General features: G+C 42.6%; 2 protein-coding genes across 11 annotated transcripts in view; both read right to left on the bottom strand.

Annotated features, from left to right (window-relative positions):
- Positions 1-1133, bottom strand: part of myh14 (myosin, heavy chain 14, non-muscle) — a 39275-nt gene extending 38142 nt beyond the window's left edge. For all 6 annotated transcript variants that reach the window (XM_035382805.1, XM_035382843.1, XM_035382814.1 and 3 more), the window contains exon 1: positions 960-1133. The gene's annotated coding sequence lies outside the window, so the exon portion shown is untranslated. The remainder of the gene's footprint in view (positions 1-959) is intronic.
- Positions 1134-4725: 3592 nt separating this feature from the next.
- Positions 4726-20984, bottom strand: kcnj14 (potassium inwardly rectifying channel subfamily J member 14). Of its 5 annotated transcripts, none has more exons than XM_035383133.1 (6): positions 20722-20984; positions 14464-14587; positions 11200-14063; positions 9161-10555; positions 6056-6373; positions 4726-5668 (listed from the first exon to the last, which is right to left on the bottom strand). In XM_035383133.1, the coding sequence occupies exons 4-6, from the start codon at positions 10148-10150 to the stop codon at positions 5450-5452; spliced, it is 1527 nt and encodes a 508-aa protein (XP_035239024.1). In that variant the 5' UTR covers positions 10151-10555; positions 11200-14063; positions 14464-14587; positions 20722-20984; the 3' UTR covers positions 4726-5449. The 5 variants fall into 5 exon arrangements, with proteins under 5 accessions (XP_035239024.1, XP_035239038.1, XP_035239046.1 ...); XM_035383147.1 differs by having other exon boundaries at positions 9161-11917; positions 12479-14063; XM_035383155.1 differs by having other exon boundaries at positions 9161-11780; positions 12479-14063.
- Between the last annotated feature and the right edge of the window lie 1593 nt (positions 20985-22577).

The raw sequence follows: 22577 nt of genomic DNA, 5'->3' as shown, positions 1-22577 counted from the left end.
TGTTTAGTATTTACAGTAAAAACAAAGTCTTATTCGTGCCTCTGAAATTGTGCTGTACTACATGTAGGCCTAACTACTTAACGAATACATATTGAGGCAACACCTCCCAATTTGGATTTCATCCTTTTCCATGGCAACACATTCTAACACTGTCGCGCTGCAGTTTGTGCGAGCAAGTTTGTGAACGCCGATGTTGCTGCAGGGATCGGAATCGTCACTGCACGCTTTGGTTGAGGATGAAAGCAGAACAGATATGACAGCGAGGGGTTAAAGTGGGTGCAGCGGTCACATTGTAACCAACCCGAGCGCTACTGTAGGTCTTGCCGTATTCTTCGTGCGTCCACTACCGCCCATGAGAACTGTAGCGAGAGCTACTCTCATTATAAACGACCTACAATAGATTCCCACAAAGGACCGTAACCACACCTACAGCGTTAAGATATGAATTATTACTGACAGACGGACCGTCTGACAGAATATTTGCTGTAGTCTACTATTCTGACGACGTAATGATTTTCGTGGTAGGTAATGAGCTCCAGTGTGTTGTTATACTAATAATAATAATAATAATAATCGATTCAGACGTTTTTTTCTTTTCCACGAAAATATAAAAATCTCATGTTATGTCTAAAAAGTCAGTCTAATGATGATTATGCTGGTGATGATGATGAAATTAGGCTAGGTAACGAGATGGCAACATCTTATAATCAGATATATTCAAATTAATGTAGCCTAGTCAATGGAAAACAAGATTCTACTTAATCTTAAAGGTAGGTACGTTTTCTAGTACCTAGTGCTGTTGGACGTCTCTCCCGTATTCGGTATCATTTCGGCTTTATGCCACCGCATTTAGACTAACGTAGCTAGCGAGCTAACCCAATGAAATACGATACCGACCGTGGAAATAAGCCGAACGTATTCAAGACTAAAAAACAGAAAACAGCCACAAAACCTCTCACCTTTAAATTATTTGCGGAAAACAGGAGCAGGGTGCGACGTTAGAAGACGAAACAGGGTGTTTTCCCGTCTTTCCGTTCGATATGAACAGCAAGATATATACTGCAAATGCGGCTTTTATCACTACACTGTTCAGGCGGTGCCGCACACATACACACTGAGAATAAAGCACAGACAGTAAAGTAATGGCAACCCTCAGACTTCTATGGAGAGAACATCCTTTCGTCGTATTGACCAATACTCATTGAGACAATGCAATACATCCCGCCTTTTAGAAGATGTTTACCAATAGAAAGAAAGATTTCTGTCATATACACACCCACTAAAGAGGCTATAACGTCCCGCCCTCTTACTGGCACTCTTTACCACAGCGTCGAATGGCAAGCAACTTTAGATAATGTTCACAAAGAGTGACCAATAGAACTGTGGAATCAGGAGACGTTTGCAATGATCGACACGACGTGTGGCCAAACAAATAAGAGGAACAGGTGTATATGCATAATCTTCGCGGTGGGCAATTGATTTGTGCGCTCTTTGTTGATTACAGAATCCATAGCTACTGTCTGCCGCACTAGAAGGAGTTCTGCAATTAAATAGCGAGCCGTTCCAGATCCTCTGCTAACGCTATACCAAGTCCTGAAGTACCCCTGTCGAAGTCTCGTGACGACGCCTACAAGAAGGTTGCGAGGGCTGCTAAATCAGTTCATTATGATGATAATAGGTAATAATAAAAATGATGGTGAGCCTTAATGGGAAGCATACAATTAAGTTGTCTTTCTTCAACAGTTAGCTGGAAGATTAGGCCATTAGTTCAGCTTCAAGTAGTTTCAAAGCAGATCAGAGAAAAAACTCTGGTAGGCTGTGCTAAAAAATAAAATATAACACACTTTACTTACACACAAAGATCATTTTCAAACTGTTTGAAAGCATGCTTTGAAATGGTTGCATCACAATCATAGAAAAACATAGGACACCTGTCTCAGAAAAGACACAAGCAGCATTCTACAGCAATGCTACCCCGACTTCCTTAGGTGTAACTGTATGTCTCCATCTTGCCATCTCAGGAAAATAAATAAATACGGGGATTTTTTTTTTTTTTTTTTTTTGAAATAGAGAGTGTGACCTCATCTAAAACTGGTTGCCCAACAAAGCTTTTTACATGTTCACTTACACTTTCAGGCAGGTTCCCAAGTCTGGACTAGGAGAGCCGTGGGCTCTACTGGTATTTTTTCCACCTTGCAATCAGCAACCGGTTCAACAGGAGTTAAATGTGTAAGTAAATGCTTTAATTAATAAATCATGCGCTGCACAACAATAAAAACCAGTAGAACCAGTGGTTCACTAGGATCTGCTTTAGAGGTTTGGCTTTATTTGACTGTGCCGCTGGATTTAATCGAGCAAAATCAAAGGCCCTTTACAGCAAGAGCTGACTCAGTCTCCTTAGTTCCCCTGCAACTGCAACAAACCAACCTGGCCTGGCCTCCTCCCAGGCTAGGTGGCAATCTCACTGTCAGACACACTGGAAGTCTCAGACACACTGGGAGTCTCAGACATGCTAGGAATCTTACACACTGGAAGTCTCAGACACACTGGGAGTCTCAGACATGCTAGGAATCTAACACAGTGGGACTCTCAGACACATTGGGAGTCTCAGACGTGCTGGTTTGCACTGTGTGTCTCCCTCTTCGTGAACCGGTCTTACCACGTTGCACCTGGAAAAGGTATGTGGCAACGTCTGGTTCAGGCTCCCATCAGCAAACCCCCCCCCATAGCACTCTCTCCTTTCACTTTGCTGTCAGCCAATAAACAGCACCTGTGGTGACAGAAAGCGTGTATGTAACACAGCAGCAGTCATTACATGAAATAATATTTTCAGCTCTTTGACTTTGCTTTTTGTCTTTCACCTTCACTAACAAATCAAAGTTCAATTTATTATTAATGCAACATATTCGTTAAACTGTTATGCCACCATAAATTCATAAAGACGAGCAAGGACCACTTCCTATCACTTCCTGAAATATGCTATTGAAAACTAAACACAAACCCAGGAACAAAGGGATTTAAGAACACCCGTAGTGTTTTTGGGCCAAACTTTGTGTGGAAGGAGAGAAAAGAACGCTAAAATAAACACGCGTAATCAATCAAACAAGTTTTATTTGTTCTTTGTGCTTTTACTCAGTGGATGTGAAATTTCAAAGAGCATTCTTCCTTACACAGTCAGGACATTAACATGAAATAATTTCAAGAACACATGAAGAAGAGACCTAAAAAAAAGGAGAGCACACAGTCAAATATGGCTCCCCTCAAATTCAGACAGACCGACCATCCAAGATGTTAGCGTGAAATCTAATACGCCATAAAACAAGAAATGTCAAGGAAATGGATTTCTTTGGGTTTTATTTGTAATAACTAATGCCAAGTTTCATTGTGCATGTGGTAAGGATTCAAGTTACATTCTAACTGGAATCAAACAGGAAAAGACACAATTAGATACCAGTAACATAAACAGGAAGTCAAAGTCAAGGAGACTGATAGGGGAAATCAGGCAACACACAATAACAATAGATTAATAAAACGATACAAATTGAAACATAACTTATGGAAATAATCATGTTAAGTGCTATGTAATATACGATGCTTCTCGTATATATTTTCAGTGTTCCCTTTCAGCCTTCCTCCCAGTGAGTTAACAATGATATTAGTTCTGTTACAGTGTTCAAATCAGTACAGGGCTATGTTTAAGTGTATCTGCAAAGACCACCACTCAACAACTACCTTTACAAAGTCATATATCAAGTATGAGTTACTTGATATATATAAGTGTGCTGTTAACATTTACGGAAACGTTATCTGATAGAATACATAGCAATACAAGATATTGTGCTGATTTCATGCAAACGTACTGGAACTATTTGCATCTCAGTTGTGTACAGAAGTAGCACACACTGTCAAAACAGTCAAAGAATTGATAAAATGCAATAAACACAATGAAAAATTATTTGTCAGCAGAACAATGAAACAGAAAAGTAGCGATTCCCAAACGATTAACTTTTCAGGCACCAGCAACAACAATGGCTGATTATTCCAGTGTCAAAAAAAACCAAAACGAAAGTGAACCTTGTTCGCCAGAGTTTGATCGAGTTTCAAAAAGCCAACAAAAGACAAAGAGGTCAAGAACACAACCGCAATATTAACACTGGCTGCAGTCATCATACTGCAAAACTAAAGAACCCAGACCGAACGTTATCAGCAGCGGTTAGGCAGTCGGATGGGTGTACAGTCTCATGCTTGACTCTGACTGCTGGCCAGGGCACAGCCCATCCAGCTGCAACTCAGTGAGTCCAAAATGCAGAAGCAGTAAGAGAGAGAGAGACTGTGCGTTTTCCAGAAGTCCGACTGTGCACATCACAGTCTTTTCTGTCTTCATCTTTTCTGAAGACGTAAAACATAAATGGCTGTAAGCTAGCAACCTAAGCAACATAATAAACAGCCATGTCTAATTTTCATACAGGGTTCAGGATTCAGCTATACCCTTACAGTTTTTATACAACACACCATGTTCTCCTGAAATAAAATTAATAGAAAATAAAGTTTCAGAACAAAGAGAATACAAAATTATCAACATGTCTTGTGCAGCTACTGAAAATTGCTGCACATTTTAAGTAGCTTCTTTGCTTTATTCATCTGTTCGGCAGTAACTCCAGCATGTAATCTAACATTCATTTATAGACTCAACAGAATAATTTATCATTATTTCTCACCCTTTGAAAGTAACATAACTAGCAATAAATACTTTTCTAATCAATGTTTTTGTGGCAAAAAATATTGATTCTCATCCTAACACAGTTCCATAAGCATGTGGGCGATTAATACTGTATCTATAGTCAAATGGAAAAACTATCTAAATGCTCCAAACAGTTCATAAACAGTCAGTGAAAAGAATACAAAAGCAACAGAGCACATTGTTACTTATTCTGGCCACATGAGGGTGCTGTTGTATGTCTGTCAGATACGTACTGGAGCCACAGTAAAGAACTGACAAGCTGGTACAGAAAAATGGCAAATGTGCTTGTATGAATATTGTAAGATCGCCAGGCCCAATCAGCTAGCTGGTTTTCAATGCTACAGCCCCCCTCTTCTTCCCCCATTCACTTTATTTGTCCCTTTAGCACCAACTATTTCTTCCCATCTCTCCCTGACTATCATTCCATTTATTTTCCATTTTCCATTACATATCCCATTTTCCTCTTTCCCCTATGTTTGGTTATAAATCTCAATGTTTAGCAATAAATACTCTCCTGATACTTTACCTGTTCAAGCCTCCTCCTCCTCCTCGCTTTCCTCTAACTCCCTCGTCTCATGTCCCCGTTTCTCCCTTCCTCAATCACTGCTCTTGCTCTTCACTCACCGCTCTCTGACCTACATCTCCCTGCCTTCCCCTCTCCTTCCCTCCCTCTCTCGCCTGCCCTCTCCCCCCGGAGCCCCCGCTCCCTCACTGCGCGTGGGGGTGAGCGAGCTCGGCGTGGGGGTCGCTGCGGGGGGACGGGGCGACGGACTGGTCGCCGGGGGAGGCGAGCTGCAGCGCGACTTCGTTCTCGTAGCAGAAGGAGGAGCGCGACCCCAGGATGTACTTGCGCTCCGCCAGCTCCTTGGCGCTGCAGGAGGGGGTGCTGGGAATCTCGTACGTGCGATGGAAGAAGGAGTAGTCCACCTGCGCGGCAGAGAGGGACAGTAGCGCGTCTGAAACCAGTTCACAGGCAGCTCAGAGGAAAACAGTCAGTGTAACATCAACTCTGATTGAATACAATTCTCACTATTTGAGAATTGAGTGAACGGTTTAACCCAGTATTTGTACTCCTTTTCTGCTTACTGTTACCGTAGTAACTCCTCTGTCTAAATATCACAGGCTTTTTTCTCACTGTGATCAGGAAAGTGTGGAATTTTGCACTAATGAAACACATTTGGATGCGTTCTGCTGCTGTGTGGGATTCTCTTGCGCTCTCTCTCGACTCTGCCCATAAATAGATGTGTTCACTGCACTGAGGCCGTCTCTCCACTGCACCCCACTCCCCCCCTCCCCCCTGACCCCTCTTCCCACCTGGTAGCAGTTCTTCTTCTCGAAGAGGACCGGCTCAAAGCGGTGGCCCCACAGGATCTCCGAGGCCAGGTAGGAGCTGCGGCACTGCGTGGTCATGGCAGTGGCCTCCACCATCCCCTCCAGGATGACCACCACCTCCAGCTCCGAGTCGCCCTCCAGCGCGCGCCGGTCCATCTCGAAGAACGGGCTCTCCTCGTCGATCTCGTGCACGATGGTGACGGGCGACACCAGGAAGATGCGGTCCGTGCCCGTGTCGAAGCCCACGTTGATGTCCACGTTGTCCAGGGGCAGGTACTCACCCTCCGGGGTCACCCTGGGCTGGGGAGAGACCGGAGGGAGACCAGCGGTTGGGTTTGTGCGGCCTGCTGTGGAGATACCTGCGACCCAGCCCACAGCCCCAACCTGGTCCAGGCCACTGTACATCTCCACAGGTCCAACTTATACATCAAAAATAATAAAATATGTGTAGAATTTACGTGTCATCGTAGAACAATGGAATAATTTAGTCATAAGAAATATAACAAAGCCAACGGTAGTTGATGCTATCTTGCTGCATTAACCGAAAGTAACACCAGAGAAACTCCGAGACAGTATAAAGTCTGAACCAAGTCAAACCTGAACCAATTTGCAAAAGAAATCTCATTTGTTTGGTTAGCCCACTTGCTCGAACATGCAGACAGGTTCTCTACTGCTTTCACACAGCAGGATTTGGCTTGGCTGGCCGTTCACTCGCAGCAGACGATCTTTGGAGAATGTTACGATGGAGAACACAGTCACTCTACTGTATGTGCCACGGTCATGCATTTCATATGTGCTATTTGGTTTAATTGCATTGGAAACCAAAGCCCAAGAGATCTATGCCTCCGTGGAAGACAGTATCCTTGGAAACAGTTCCCGAGCAACATCTGGAGAACAGGCTGCAGAAGTTTCATGTCAGAGACCTACCACAGTTTGGCGCCATTTGCGATTTGTTCATTTCCAACTGAAATTTGTTTGCTTTCTTTTCACATGACTTTCCAGTGGACCAAAGTCACAAATGCACTGAGCTCAGCTTTAAATTGCCCAAGACGACCCCCTTTCAAAGTGGCCTTGGGTTGACTGTTCTGATGCAGTTACTGTATGTTTCTATCAAATGTCAGCAAGGTTCCAAACATGTGTAAACCTTGACCTAGGTGTGAAAGTGACCAATAAAGATGGGATGATGTCATCCTATATCTATTTATATATGATATACTATTAGTACTGCTGCACATGTATCAAATAAGTACGGAATACGCTATTTAAAGGTGTAAATATACATTTACACTTACAACATACAGAGCCAGTTTCACAGACACAGACTGAGCCTAGACTAAATAAAATTTTGAATGGAGATTCTCCATACAAAACTCATTTTAGTCCAGGACTAAACCTAATCTGTGTCTGTGAAACTGGCCCATGTTTTACTATGTGAATTATACTACATATGAGGACTGAGCATCACGCTTATGTAAATGCCACACACAGAAGGTATGGTCAGTTGCAGTTTGGCGTAATCTCCATAAAGATCTGTCTGCTTGTGTTTAAGTCTTATACGCTGTATACAGACAATGTAAATAGGCTCAGCAGGCAGCTTACAGGCATGAATATAAACAACGTCCGCAACCTCAGCACTGAAGTATCCATAGTGACACAGCGGCACCAAAATCAACATGAAATCACAGAGCATGGCAGCCAAAATACTGCATACTTACAGACGTCTGACTTACACACATGCACATACACACTGTACACATAAAACAACAAAAACCTGTCCGCATACAGAAATACACACACTCACACACACATACAAACACACACACACACACACACACACACGTTGAACAAAAGGCATATCTTTATGATACTCACACAGAAACATGAAAATATAGATACAACCTTGGGAAGATACAGACATACAAACCCAAAGACACCTCTACCACACACACACACACACACACACACATACAAACTGACCACATGCAGAAGCCATGGCAACATGACAATGGGTAATAGTTTCGAGTTAAAAGAATCCTGGTAAAATTAATCCCTCTGCAAATCTTATAAACCCCAGAGAACAAAACACAATGTTATTAAACACAGGCTGCAGGCCAGATGTCTCTCTCTCTCTCTCTCTCTCTCTCTCTCTCACCATCTCTATCTCTCCATTCTTCCTGTGTCTCTACCTCTCTCAGTGCTGTCTAAGTATCTTTTTAATTTTACATTTATATGTCCAGCTTACTTTCAATACCTTTCTTTCACACTTACTGTTATTTTTATTTCTTAAATTTATATTATTTATACCTTTATTTATATATCTATATGTTAAACTCACCAAGTCCCAAAGTTAACCATCAGATTTAGAACTATTATACAGAGTCAAGAAGAAATCATAATGAACTAAAATATTTTTTATTGCTGCTAGTCCCCGTGCTTGTTTTGGTCACGGTCATGTCTTGGTCATCATAGTGAGAGTGTGATAAGGGAATGCCGCTGAATCCTCTGAAGTGGACACAGTGAGCACTCCTCCCTTCCACCTCTGGCAGCTGCAGCGAGGAAGGCAGTGATTCTACGATGTTTGACGCAGCGGCTAAAGCTGAAATGAATCACTCTGAGAGGATTGATTTGTCTTCAGTTACATAACTTTTCATAGAAATTGCAATGCACCATTACACACATTCAGACACCAGCACCAGTGCTTGCATGTGCAGCATGTAGTGTACAAGGCAGAAAATTATGAATGGATGATAGATAAACTCAGTAGGCAAGATTCTCCAGTTTGACTTTGTTGAATGGACCATTGAGCACATTGATGGGGATTTTAGATTTAACGGAGTTCAACCTGTGACAATGTGAGCCTCATTCAAATTACTATCATTATTTTTTTAAATTAAACAATTAATATCCTTTTACCTCTCTCTCTTGGGGCCATAAATTCTTGAAGTTAAAATGTCACTAGTAAAAAAGTATCACTTGTAACTCGTAATGTGCGCCGGTGCTGTTCATGTGAAGCTCTGCTGTGCATGTTTATTACCGGCGGGCCCCTTTAGGTGAAACCCCGCGCACGGGCACCTGCGCGTCCCTCACCTTGAGCAGCTGGGCGCGCACGTGAGCCTCCACCAGGTGGCTCCTCCGCAGGTTGCCCACCCGCCACATCATGCAGAGCTTGCCGTCGCGCAGGGCCACCACCGCCGCGTTCGAGAACACCAGCGTCTCGTTGCGCTTCTTGGGCTTGGCGATCTTGGCCATGACCGCCCCGATGATGAAGGCGTCAATGATGCAGCCCACAATGCACTGCAGCACGACCGCCAGCACCGCCAGGGGGCACGCCTCGGTCACGCTGCGGAAGCCGTAGCCGATGGAGGTCTGCGTCTCCAGGGAGAGCAGGAAGGCCGCCATGAAGCTGTTCACCTGCAGGAAGCAGGGCTCCTCCGCCCGCTGCCCCCCTGGCTCCGCCCCGGCCCCTACCGCGGGGGGGGCGGAGCCCGAGGAGGCGGAGAAGTCCCCGTGGGCGGAGGCAATGAGCCAGAAGGTGAAGCCGAAGAGCAGCCAGGAGAGGAGGAAGGAGAGGGAGAAGACCACAAACATCCAGCGCCAGCGGATGTCCACGCAGGTGGTGAAGAGGTCTGTGAGGTAGCGCTGGCTCCTCTCGCTCATGTTGACGAAGGCGACGTTGCAGCGTCCGTCCTTGCCCACAAAGCGGCTGCGGGGCCGGCGCCGGCGGCGGCTGGAGGGGGAGGGGGAAGCGGGGGCGGAGTCCGCGTCCGCGTCAGGGGAGGAGCGGCTGCCCCTCGTTCCCCCCAGTCCCCTTAGCCCCGGGCGTCCTCCTCTGCCCCCTTCCCCTCCAGCTCCTGACGCTCCCGGTCCCCCTTCACCGTCCCCACTGCCGTTCCCCCGCACGGCGAGCGCTTTGCCGTTCGGCATCGGGAGCGGGCTGTCGGGCGTCGCCGGACTGCCGGGCCCGCCCCCCGCCCCGGCGGTTTCGGCCGCGCTTTGGGCCAGCTTCATGACTTCCTCTTCCTCCACAGGCCCGTCGACCACTGCGCTGAAGCGTCTCTTCACGCGCGCCGCTCCCATGACGAGAGAGCCAGTCCGTGTGGTACTGAGCGCCAAAGAAACTGTGCGCAGTGCGTTACACTGGTAACAATATATTCTGTGCTTCCTATATTCGTGCTCGTGAAGGGTCTATCCTATATTTCAACTTGAAGCCAGTCCCATATATCTAACTAAAAGGATGTTAGTAATATGGGATCTATAAATAAGGGTTTCTGAGTTAAAATAATTCTGATATCGATTTTCTACGTGCTGCCATGTCAGTGTAAAGTTCAATCCTTCATTTCAAGACAGCAGAAAATCCATAAAGACAATCAGTATCCGGTCAGCAAAGATTTTGCAGATTATTGATCGAGTCGCTTCAGTTGGAAAGAAGCAGGTTGCAGCTCTATCCCAGCCACGCTCTTTGAAAGTGCAACTTGTATCCACCTGGATGAAGAATGAGTCATACATAAGTCCAAATTGTTTAAAAAAAGAAATGTGCAAAAATTTTTAATCCGACAAATACATCTGTAGGTCAGAAAGCCTTTATGTGCACAGAGACCTACAAAAAAAAAACAGATAGAAAAATAGTATATCCTTGCAGTCTGCCAGCATAGTATTGACATAATGAAGTCAACTTCCTCTTTCACACTCCTTCACACTCAATGTGATGTGCAAAGCACTGTGCATTTGAATATGTTTAACTTACTTTGTACTATATGTCTATGTCTTACTAATATACCATGTTAATATCAAAATATGTGATTCAGAATTCCAGTTCTACACAACAAATAATTTCCTCTGCCAAATGGCAGAAAACTTCATCCTACAGTTCATTTGTGTGATAAACAACTTAAAAACTCCTCAGTCTGTAGAAGTTAAAGAAGATCTTATACTTGAAGGTTCTTGTACTTAAGAGACCCCCAGCACTGTTTTCCAAAGCTATACTGAAAGGTAATACTTCACTGGAAGTCTCCAAGTTCCAGTTCGTGTGGCAACAGCCTTATTGAGGAGCTTTTTTTAAAAAAAATCCCCAAGATTGTCAAAAAGCCGTATTTGGTTGAGAAAACATCAAGTAAGGGTTTCCCCACCTGACTCCACACTGTCGGCCTGCCGATGGACAGTGTCCTGTCAGCAGGGCGTCCCAGTCTGGTACGTAATTCACCAGGGCCAGGGGAGCACTGTTGTGCCGTTGTTGAAAGAGGACTTCAGTCTTGGCAAGACTCATGAGAGGGAGCGGGTTTCAGAGGTAAATCGAGAATACATGCCGGGCTGGAAGCTTTCAGGGGTTTGAGGTTGGCATGTGCTACGGTTGGTTGTGGTGTCGGGACAGGGGTTAGCAAAGGGAAGCTTCCAGAAATTGGGTTTGGTCAGAGGAGCTGAACACAGGAGATACAGTAAAGGAATTCTGTGAAAATAACTCTCCTCAGACAGGCACTGGGAGAGATTCAGTGATCAGTAAATGACCAAATCCAGGAAAGGGTTTTCTTCAGGAGACACATGAATCGACAGTATATTCCCATGCAGCAAAAAAGGAGAGGTCAGCATGCTTTCTACACAGAAAATACACAGACTCAAATACTCATCTTTCATCCTCCACAGTTGTCCAACTTCTTCGCAGGCCTTTGTTTTGTAATGGAAAATGTACCGTAGGAGTTAGTACAAGTTGACCCTGAACAACCAACAGCAGACACAACGCCAGATGAGGGCAATCAGTCAAAAAAATAACAAAAGCATTTCTCAGCAATTTGTTTACAGTCAAACCTGTGAAGTATTCCAAAAGTGTCCTCCTTAGCTCTCTACATTCACCTACATAGGAAATAAAACAGAATTCCAGGGGAAATGAGAATTCACAAAACTTTGGTTGAAGGGGTTTTCCTGAGGCTACGCTGTATCTTTATCCCAAACAATTCTGTTCTTATTGCAACAGAAAACAAGTATAACAGACAATATAATAGCGAAGGCCAAAAATTACTTTCAATTTTATACATTTGTGTCATCATAAAATGTGGATTGTTTTTTGCACATTACTACCTCATTCTCAAAAGCAGTGTTATTGTTATTCTCCCTTAGGGACACTGCACATTTAAAACTACATGTAACAGCGTTGTACATTCATTCTATATTTACACTTCAGAATGGATGATGACAAAAATTTGGACAGCACTCCTGTCCTGGCAAATGCATATAGTGGAAATACGGTGTGTGAATACTCCTCTAATACCACACAAAATATCAGGTACAAGGGCACATATTTGGATGGACTAATTGATACAAAGTGGTAAACCCTTAAAGTGGTGAATCCAAATTGAGGTTTTTCTAAAACACAGAATACACACTGAATAACACTGAAAAAGCATTCCAATATACCTGACAAAATTGCATCAGAGTCTTTTAGTTACAGCCAATTGCGTAGTTCATAAGTGCAGGTATCAGCATTTTGGAGAAAAAAACGTTTGATAGGCACCAGAATTTGATTCGTATTTCACCCTCTCTTAACTCCTTGTTTTCTTTCCATTGTCTGGACCTTCAGTCAGGCTTTTCACAGTTCCAGGGTCCTTCTCTCAGGTTTCTTCTTCTTCCATTGTTGAGGGTCTGTCCAGTTCTCCGCGTGACATGCTAGCTTACTAATCCCAAACGTTGAATCTGCTGGTCGGTGGTACCTCCAACTCTCTCCTAACTGTAGGTCAATAGTTTTTGTTGGTTATTGTGTAAGCTTAAGTGAAAAATTGAAGAGAAATAGAGGCAGAGAAAAAGAGAGAGAGAGAGAGAGCACAAAAGAGAGATTCAGGTCACAGCTATGAGTGAAGGAATAGCATTTTCTGGGGTTTGCCAGTTTCCCAGGAGAAAGTGCTTTTCAAAGGTGCTGTCTTTTTCACTGATCAACACCTGCATAGAGAACAACTAATTACGATCAGTACATTCCTTGATACAAGGGAACAATTCAGTTCAGCAGAACTGGTTGAGCTTAGAATGGATAAGGTTAACAAAAGGCTGGAAAACCTGCAGATGACCTCTCCAGCAGGTCAAATCAACAGTCAAACAAGGGTGTGCTTTGGCTCAAGGGCTGCTGGGTGAGCAGAGATGAATCCTCATTGGTTCCCAATGTGGTTGACTTTAGAAGTCTTCAAAGAGAACGCACTTTATTTCTTCCTTTCTGTTGGCCCACACAACTAAGCCTCTCTCAGGATGAAACGCGTTGAGAAGGGTCCACAGGAACCAGCACTTCCAAGTAAAAAACATGCAACAAAGTGTAACGCTGAAGGTTCAGGGCTGAGATGGCCAAGTCAAGATATAAAGGGTAGCGCAATGGGTGTGTATAAAGGGTATGTTGCATGCACCAGTGGCTGAGGTAAAGATCACAGGTCTGAACCAGGAAAGGACTATAGGCTCTACCTGTGCAACAAGGTAATATTTCCAATATTTTTTTTTACCAAAAAAAAAAAGTAGCTTAATTGTAAATTGGAAGCAGTAGGTGTGTGAGAAGAAACAGGAAATTTGCTTCTGTGAAAGGCAGTGCAGAAAAAGAATCAAAGCATGCAACACAGAAAAAAGGTAGGTTGATGGGTCACAATATAAGTATAACTATTTTACCTTTGATATCCATTCTCAAGGCTTTCTGAATTTCAGTGCTGCTGGGCAGTAGCAGAAACTTTTGAAAACTTTCCCCCACTAGGAATACACTGACTGTTCAGCAGGGAACAGGTTCAGGATATCCGCAAATGAGAAAAAAGTGAAAGAAATTTAACAGAGAGAGGAGTTTCAGGGTCCCCTCATCACTGTGCAGTGACATAGGGCCTCATATAGCCTAGCTCTAATCCCCATCTCGCTCATTATGAAAAGAAACAATGCAGCAGGAGATCAGATCCTTCTTTCCTTTGTCTTCCAGTTTTGCTTTTCCAACTTGTATCACATCTTTCAACCGTCAGCGCTTCCTTCTTCCCTTCTCTTGGTCCTGAAAGCAGAATAAACGCAAGTATAATGGTACAAAAATGAAAAGACAATCATGAAATCAAACAAATGTAGCAAGAACACAAAGCATCTTTTAAAAAAGGTGCGATATGATGCAATGAAATTTTTGTCTTGATGTTTTCAATGCGGTAGCAAAGATGAAATAAAACCTAATGATCCAAGATCAAACCTGCTTTTTTTTACAATGGCTTTTACTCTTCCATTAGCTCTTAATGAACCCAACACAAAGATGAACATTCTTTAAACAAAACAAAGCAACCTATTGTATAGAATAAATGAAACCACATTCAGACATTCAACTGTGATGCCTATTTGTTGACTTGGAACTAGGTTAGTTTGTATTGCAGTGTTAAGATTTAGAGAAGAGGGGGAGGGGGGCTGACCTTGTCCTCAGCCTGACAGGGTTGATGGATTCTCTGCTTCATGGAGAAAGGGAAGTGGTGGATTGCTCCTGGGATTCAGCTAGAGGGGCATCTGTGCTGTGGGTCCAGAGGGAAGCTAGGCCTGCTACACAAAACATAGCCCCAGGGAACAGGCATCAGCTGACTAGACACAGTGGCACGACATGCTAACATTTCAGCTTGTAACTACATACTGTACGTAGCACTGGAGAAGGCCGTCTGCTAAATGAGTGTGACTTAATGTCATGTAATGTATTGTAAAAGCTATGAGAGATGCAGAGACGCTAAACTAAATTGGGTCACCTGACTGGGTCACCCAATCACAGTGGAGCTTTAGCATGCTGCACTGAGAGAAACAGAGCAGAAAGCCCCATCACAGTCCTGAAGAGGACTCAATACCACACCGACAAATGAATGACGAATGAGTGTGCAGACCCTATGCCAGCCCAAACATCACAAAGCTGTGCCTTAACAACAGAACTACACCATAAAACAACAGACTCTACTCTGCTTTAAAAAAAATTTAATTGACTGCAGTAGGACTGTCATCAGATACCTTTCGAATGTATATTGCCTGCAGGATATTAAATGGAATTAAGCTAATAAGCTAATGAGCTAATACCAACGGTAGGTATCCAAAAGGTAGTGAATGTGCGGCAGAAAAGACAGAAAGGAGGGTAATGAGTATGAGAGGAAAACAAGCAGCCTGACAACTGATGGGCAGAGAGAGAGAGAGAGAGAGAGATGAAAGATAAATAAAGGAGAGTGAAGGGGGGGGGGGGGGTGCAGGCAGCTGGTAGGGGGGCCGGAGAGATGATTGTGCTGGAGATGAGGAGGGAATGTCCCGTATTGGTGGCAGAATGCTCCGGATTACATCCGTGCTCACAGCCCCAGTAATCCTCTCAGGTCTTTACATAAGTCTTACGGGGAGCAGGGGCAGCACGGGCGTGCAGGAGAGCCCGGGTACCTGCATCGGCACCAGGGCAGCGCCGCTCTCCTCCGCTGCCGGAGGCTAACAATAAACCTCGAACGCGCTGACGCCGGTTCACAGCAAGACGTTTCACACAGGGACACAAGAGCAGTCTTCGGCTGTCGTTCACGCGCTTCCAAGAAACGTAGCCAAAATGTCAGATGTAAATGAGGTGTAAATGTCAGTTGTTAAATGTTAGGGCTAATTAAGTAATTAAGGCCAGAAGTTAATCAGAAATAGATACCGCCCTCCTTGCCCACCTCTGTTTTAGAACGGCAAACACCTGCGTCCAGGGCACTTAGATAGGTTATCAGGTTTTTAACCAACATCATTATTCAACTGGATATTTCTCTGAAACAATAAAGGCCACTCAGGTAAAGCCTGGGAGTCAAACCAGCGGACCCTGGGTTACAAGCCCAGCCTCGGCCCCGCAGTGGCCCCCTGCTGGGTACCCAGACTGGGCTGGGCTCCTGTGACTGAGGGATGGAGGGTTGGGACAGGTTGACGCTGGCCTGCCTGCCCCTGATGTCTCACTCTCACCTCCTCACAGCCAGAATGCGAACCGCTTCACCGTCGGTGTCAGGCTAATTAACAAAGCCAATCGATCAGATACACAGATGACCCACAACAGTGCCCTTTCACTCAACAACATTAAACCTGCATTTCACTTTTCATTCATTTTTAAATATATTAACTAAGAATGATATTTTCAGTACAGTGGCAAAAACATAGCATAGCATAGAACACACCATAACTAATTGAGAATGGGAAATTGAAGCCTATAGAGTATAGATGCGATTGCTGCTTCTACAGAAGGGCAAAGGCCTCTTCTCTGGCTCTGCATCCAACATAGTGTTCCCACCATGAAGCATGTTCATATTTACAGTGGCTCCTGAACTGTGACGAGGTGTTAGTCTGCTTAGGCAACAGAACTCCAGGAATGCAAGCGCACTCCACCGTATCAGTGTCCTCGGCATTCAGACGGATTATATCTGCTCAGGTTGAACGGCGCTAGACGGTGTTTAGTGAGGTTACCATGTTTCTTCACACCACATGCTGCCAAGTAACAACTCTAGAAAAATGAACAGCAATTACACAACTTAGCAGAGCCATGTGATGAGTCAGGTGGTGAGATACCCATTTCATGCAGGATTTTGCACTGTGCGAAACCCATACAGATGGCTGGGAGTTTGTAATAATAGGCTACCTTTGGCTCTCTCCCTCTCCCTCTCTCTCAATGAACGATTGCTATTTTGAAAAGTAGAGTTCTTTTAGACCGTGAGGGCCGTCATTTAGAAAAGCATACTTCTTTTAGACAGCAAGGGCTCTTAATTTGAAATGCAGGGTTCTCCTAGGTGGTGAGGGTCTCGATTGCGTTCCAGATGACTGGGTGGACTGATGACACAGTGCAGCCTGAAAATTAAGACCTTATCACTGAGGAGTGACAGACGCACCTGCTATAATTAACCTTTGCATGCGTCTGATACCCCTGGCAGCCCCCTGTAGAGGTGTCTGGGTGAGTGCCACCCACTTGCGAGGCAGATATTTCACACCCCCGCAGCCCTTGCCTGTCAGAAACTCAACAATGTCTGGTTATGATAAGAAGCCATGGATTTACAATCACATGGAGCCCCTGTCAGTGTACAGCATATGCATTACACATCATTTTAAGTACCATATATAGGCACCCTTATCGACATTGTGAATGGTAATGGTCGGTTTTATTTGTTGTTTTTTTTTTACTTTTACATATGAGCCAACCACTGAGCAAGCCTGACAGTTGGTCTACGTCTATGCCTGTGTCAATAGGCAGTGTCCATTCATAACATTTCATCCAGAAGCTACCCCTCAGGAAACATAAGGGAATCATTCATGGTTAGCAACATCCAGGACAGACTAACAGGTGAAGTATCTGAAAGCAAACTCACTTTGAGCATTCTGCTATGCCTGAATCCTTTCAATCAATCCACACCAACTGGATGTTGCACATACCTGGCTGCAAGCCAAATTCAGGTGATTTATTTGCTAAAGGAAAATTACATTTTAACATCCATTGTGATTGACTCTTCAGGTCTGACTTGATGTGTTGATTCAGGAAATGCTTGACTTATTAAACTTAAGGAACTGAGGTCACAGATTAAACTCAAATTAACACAGTAAAATGTCCAGTGTTGATTCAACTCTATCAGAGTACGTATGAGTCAAACGGGGACCATATGTACAATGTACGAGTTGATTTAAAATAGAACATTTCACTGTGAATGAACCTGACATTGCATCTGAGGATTAGGACAACAGAACAACAAGTTGAATTTGTCTCTCTGTATCCAGTAAATGGTCCTCACAGATACTGTTGCTTCCATTACCCAAACAAGTGCACATACACAACGCTGATATCTGTGAAATTCTGAGGTGTTTGCTTTCTGTCTTTGTTCGGCAGTCTTTCATTTGAAAAAAAAGGTAGGTGATATGTCTGTCTCAAGTTTAACAGACACTTGAATTTCATATGAAAAATGTAAATGTTGATTTATTGATATTAACCTTGAAAATAATCCCTAGGTGTATGTATAACTAATTGGAAGGTTGAGTTTAGTCTTAGGCTTTCTGGGGGGAAAGGATGAGTAGTTTCCCAGCATCTTTCATCATTGAACCATGGTCAGTGCCTCTGAATGGCCCAAACCATTCAAGCCCTGCAGCCACAAGCCCAGACCTACAGACACCGCTCCACACACTACTACATTGACACGATGCAGCCCCTCACATACAGGAACTGCATGTAGCACTGCAGTGTCCTCAAATGAGGATGCACCGACGTTCAGACACAAGAGTCCTTGCATATCAATTTCTTAGTTGTAAATCAGTGCACAAATATTTAATGAAACTCCACACACTGCACTTTCACTGAGTCTGTTTGCTTCTTGATCCTCTCTACCTGTGCCTCTATTCCTCTATCACCGTCTCCTTCTCCTTTTGATCCCCCCCCCCACACAACTTCCCATCCCAGATTAGGCTCCCATCCATATTAAGGTGTTATGTAGACAGATTAAGGTTCGCAGCGCATATGATTTCAATGTCATTCTATAAGCCGCAGGATAAACTCTCCATCTCTCGTGCACCCTTTCATGCACTCTCTCTCTTTCTCTCTCTCTTTCTCTCTATCCCTCACTCTCTCTCTCTCTATTTTCATATATTACTGTTCCCCTGCCTGAGAGGAGTCACTAAACATTCTGTCACAGACAGAATTGACGAGTGCCACAAAGGGCAGAATGCCCCGCCCACCTAAGCAATGACATCACATCATCCGTGACCCGGGGCAGAAAAAAGCATCAGCGCAGTTTGACCATGATTAGATGTCAGATGACATTTCAAAGAGCTATTTGGCGTACCAATCAACTCTTAGGTAATGTCACACAACCGACCTATTTAGCTCATATGTTGTACTTGCATGGCATACAAGAGAAAAATAATACATTTTAAGATAATTATTCCATTGTCAGCACAAAGCTCAGGATCTACATAGAGTAAACTTCTGCATTGATTCTCACATAAAAATAGTTTTGACACATACTGTCCTTATATTAATGAGTAATTACAACTTGTTCTGAAGACCCCAATATAATTAGAATTCTGAAACACAGCAGTATTAAACAGCAAAACTATTCTGAATTATAACACTGATCATTTCTCTGATTTTTAATCCTTTTTCTAATACAGCTGTGAGAATTTTCGGATGTTGACCAGTAGTCACTGACCCATTATTTGTGTAGCTGCTGGCAGTGAATATCAACACAAGCTTTTGCCTGTTGTTACAAAACTCTCAAAGATAATATAATATTAATTCCTTCAACATATTTTGCTGCTAAGGGAAACAAGCTGAAATTCAACTCACTTTTAAACTCAGAATCAACTTTAGAATCAATACAATTTTTTATTACATCAAAAGTATACAACTCAAAACTCTATACTTAACTGTAAAATCTGTCCGTTTCAACTTTAATGTGGCAGATGAATCTGTATGCAATTTAAATAAGTATAATTAATATGCATAGCTCAATTCATGCGTTTGAGATACACAGATGTGCAAATGAATTATGACCTTTCCTCTAGTTCCTTTGTCATATACAATGCACATTTATGTAGAGGTTCTTCTCTAATTAAACTCATGGGTTTCAGATTATGAGCTTTTTTGGTGTGCACAAGTTATTAGGAAATAAAAGAACTTTAAATAAAAAAGTTCAGGGATATTGATAATAAAATAATTTTTTTGGGTTCATAGAAAATTTTCCAACTTTCTGCACAATGAGCACTACTGCACTGCATGGTGTCCCATTCCTAGCTGTAATGTGACAGCCTACATATGCTGGAATCAATATGCTGATCGACCAGATGGGCGTCAGAAATCGAGGACAGAAAATGAGTCTCTTTGTCAATATCGCGTGTCGACATCAACTCTCTTTTTCTTTCTCTCTCCCACCCTCTCCCTCTCTCTCTCTCTCTCTCTCTCTCTCTCTCTCGCTGTTTCTCGTCTCCTTTCCTCCTGTTTGACCTCTTTATATGTGTGTTAGATGGGCCAGTCACTTTGGAGGATAAAAGCGATCGCTTTTAATTTTGCAGCACCCCTTTCTTACGAGCGCCTGCACTGTATGGATGCCCATACGCGAATGTGAAACTGAAACCCAATTACAACATGCATTACTCAAGATGTATTTGGCAAAGCTGCCAGCTGGCATTAATTTTCATGTACCATGAATTATGAATTGCTAATAAAGAATATATACATCTTTCCCGAGACCACATTCGTAGAAATTAACAGTCTGGGGTGCCAGCAACATGTCATTGCCTCTGTTTTGGACACATCACATACAGTAGATCAATAAGATCATAACTGCAGTTTTGTTAAATAGTCCAAAAACCGCTGACAAGAACTGCTCTTTTAGTGCTGTTTCTTAGGTACCATTTGTCCCTTCAAAATTTCAGGACTCTTAATTAGTGCACATGATTTTAAACATATTTGCTTTTAATTCTTTATATCTTGATATCTCACAATAATACAAAACTATCTAACACAGCTGGCACGTCATGATTCACCTTAGCCCTCGCTCATTATGTGAAACAATTGCTATTCTCCTCAAATGAATTGTTAAAAGCTACAGAAACTTTATCCAAATTCAAACACCATTGGTATGCTTGTCAACCCCAGGCATGAAGCAACTGAACTGATTACCAAGGGAACAGGACAAAGAATGTAAATAATAAATGTTCAGACTCACTTATTCGTCGTCCAAGAAATATCCAATAAAATACTAGCCATATATATCTTTCATATTCCAATAAATATGAGTTCTTCATTGCTTGAACTGTGCTTACTTCTTACTTAAATTTACAATTTGCAGTTACCCAAAATGAGTTTCTCTGCTCCCCTTTATTGCTATCCCATTTTCCCAACTTAATTGGGTCAGTAACAGGGGTGTCTGACACTGGTTTAGTTTCAGTGGACAGAAAGCTTCCCAGGAGAGACACTGAAAGTGCTGCACCCTCTCCAGACCAGGACTCTGAAATGACTATTTGTGTGTACAATCTCAGAAAGTCAAGAGCTATTTGTGGTACTACACCTCGGTTATGAGTTACATATTGTCATTGCCACATGCGTATGACAGATTTTTTTTTCCCAAATGTGGTTTTAGTTTGAGTAATAAAAATAGTCAGATAAATACAGAAACATAAATACGGTCTACACTTGTGTACTCTAAAGATACATGGTTTCACTTGTACAGTGCAAGGCATAATCTTACCTTAGTTATCATTCGATGCATCATGATCCTATTTACTACTTTCAAAATAAACACTAAGGCTGACGGAAACAAACACCACTCTGCCATTGTTGTACAGCTTAATTTTCAGCATGCCAATTCAGCACTTCCTGTCTGGGGGCACCATGCAGAGGATTTAACCTAATCCTGCCAAAAAAACAAAGAAATCCTGCCAAAATTAAATAAATAAAAAATGTGTTACCATAAATAGTGATGTGAGTCACAATAAATAGTCTCATTTTTGAGATTCTGTCATGTTTTAGACTAATACATTATTTATTTATTTCCCGGTTTATATTATTTTGGCAAATTTCCCCTCCTGTAGTATGAATGGCCTATCTACACTAACCATTAGCCACCATCCCGACAGGCTCTTTAAAGATTCATGACACCCATAAATCCTGCTGAAGACATATTTGGTATTCTTTCAGCTATTGATTAACTATGAGGAGCTATAATAAAAGCATCACCTAGAATTCCATATAGTGAAGGATGTAAAATGGTAATTTAAATCATGACCAAACTGAATTATTGATCTCCAGGCAATTGCCGCAAATGAATTTTAAATGACGCCCAAAAGTACAGTGTCTTAGCCTAACAGTCAATTCATTTAGTTCAGACTTGTTCAATATCACAGAGAATATTTTTGCAACTAATAGCATGGCTGTCCTACCACAGATGTGCTTGGATACAAACCAAGCTATTCAACCATCATCTTCAAAACCTAACAGGCCTTCAAAGCTCTCATACAATGTTATGGATTATTGTCATTGATTAGTTTTCTATTATATTTAAAAAGTACAATGTGACGTATGGAGATGACATTTACCATGTAGACATCCTGGTGGCCAGTACAAGCCTGAATACTTTCATACAATTAAAACTTTAGGAATTATGGGCTTTCAGCTATAATACTGGCTGCAGTGGCCAAATAGTGTTTGCTTTTTAACTGTTCATTATTATAACCAATTTCTCTGGGTTAAGCACCATGCATTCCAACTTTCCTGCATACCGGTGCATTGTTTAATGAGTCAGACAAGAGATTTCACACAACATCAAAAATATATAATTTCTGGTTAAAGCTCCTTTAATTGAGATCCCATAAAGATTTTACAGTTACCAGACATGACGCACTTCATCTATACACCAGATTAAATGAAAATTAGTTGCTCATTTTACCGAGAATGAATTATTACTGATGTGATCCCACTGGGAAAGATTTACTACTGTTTAAGGCTGATAAAACTTAACAGCAAATTGTAACAAGTATTGGAAATACTGTTTCAGAAAATTGTTAGTGAAAGCAGACCCCAGTA

Source organism: Anguilla anguilla, chromosome 1 (assembly GCF_013347855.1).
Source record: "Anguilla anguilla isolate fAngAng1 chromosome 1, fAngAng1.pri, whole genome shotgun sequence".
NCBI classification, from domain to species: domain Eukaryota; kingdom Metazoa; phylum Chordata; class Actinopteri; order Anguilliformes; family Anguillidae; genus Anguilla; species Anguilla anguilla.
Note: the sequence above shows the minus strand (reverse complement) of the source record. Positions and strands in the feature narration are given on the sequence as shown.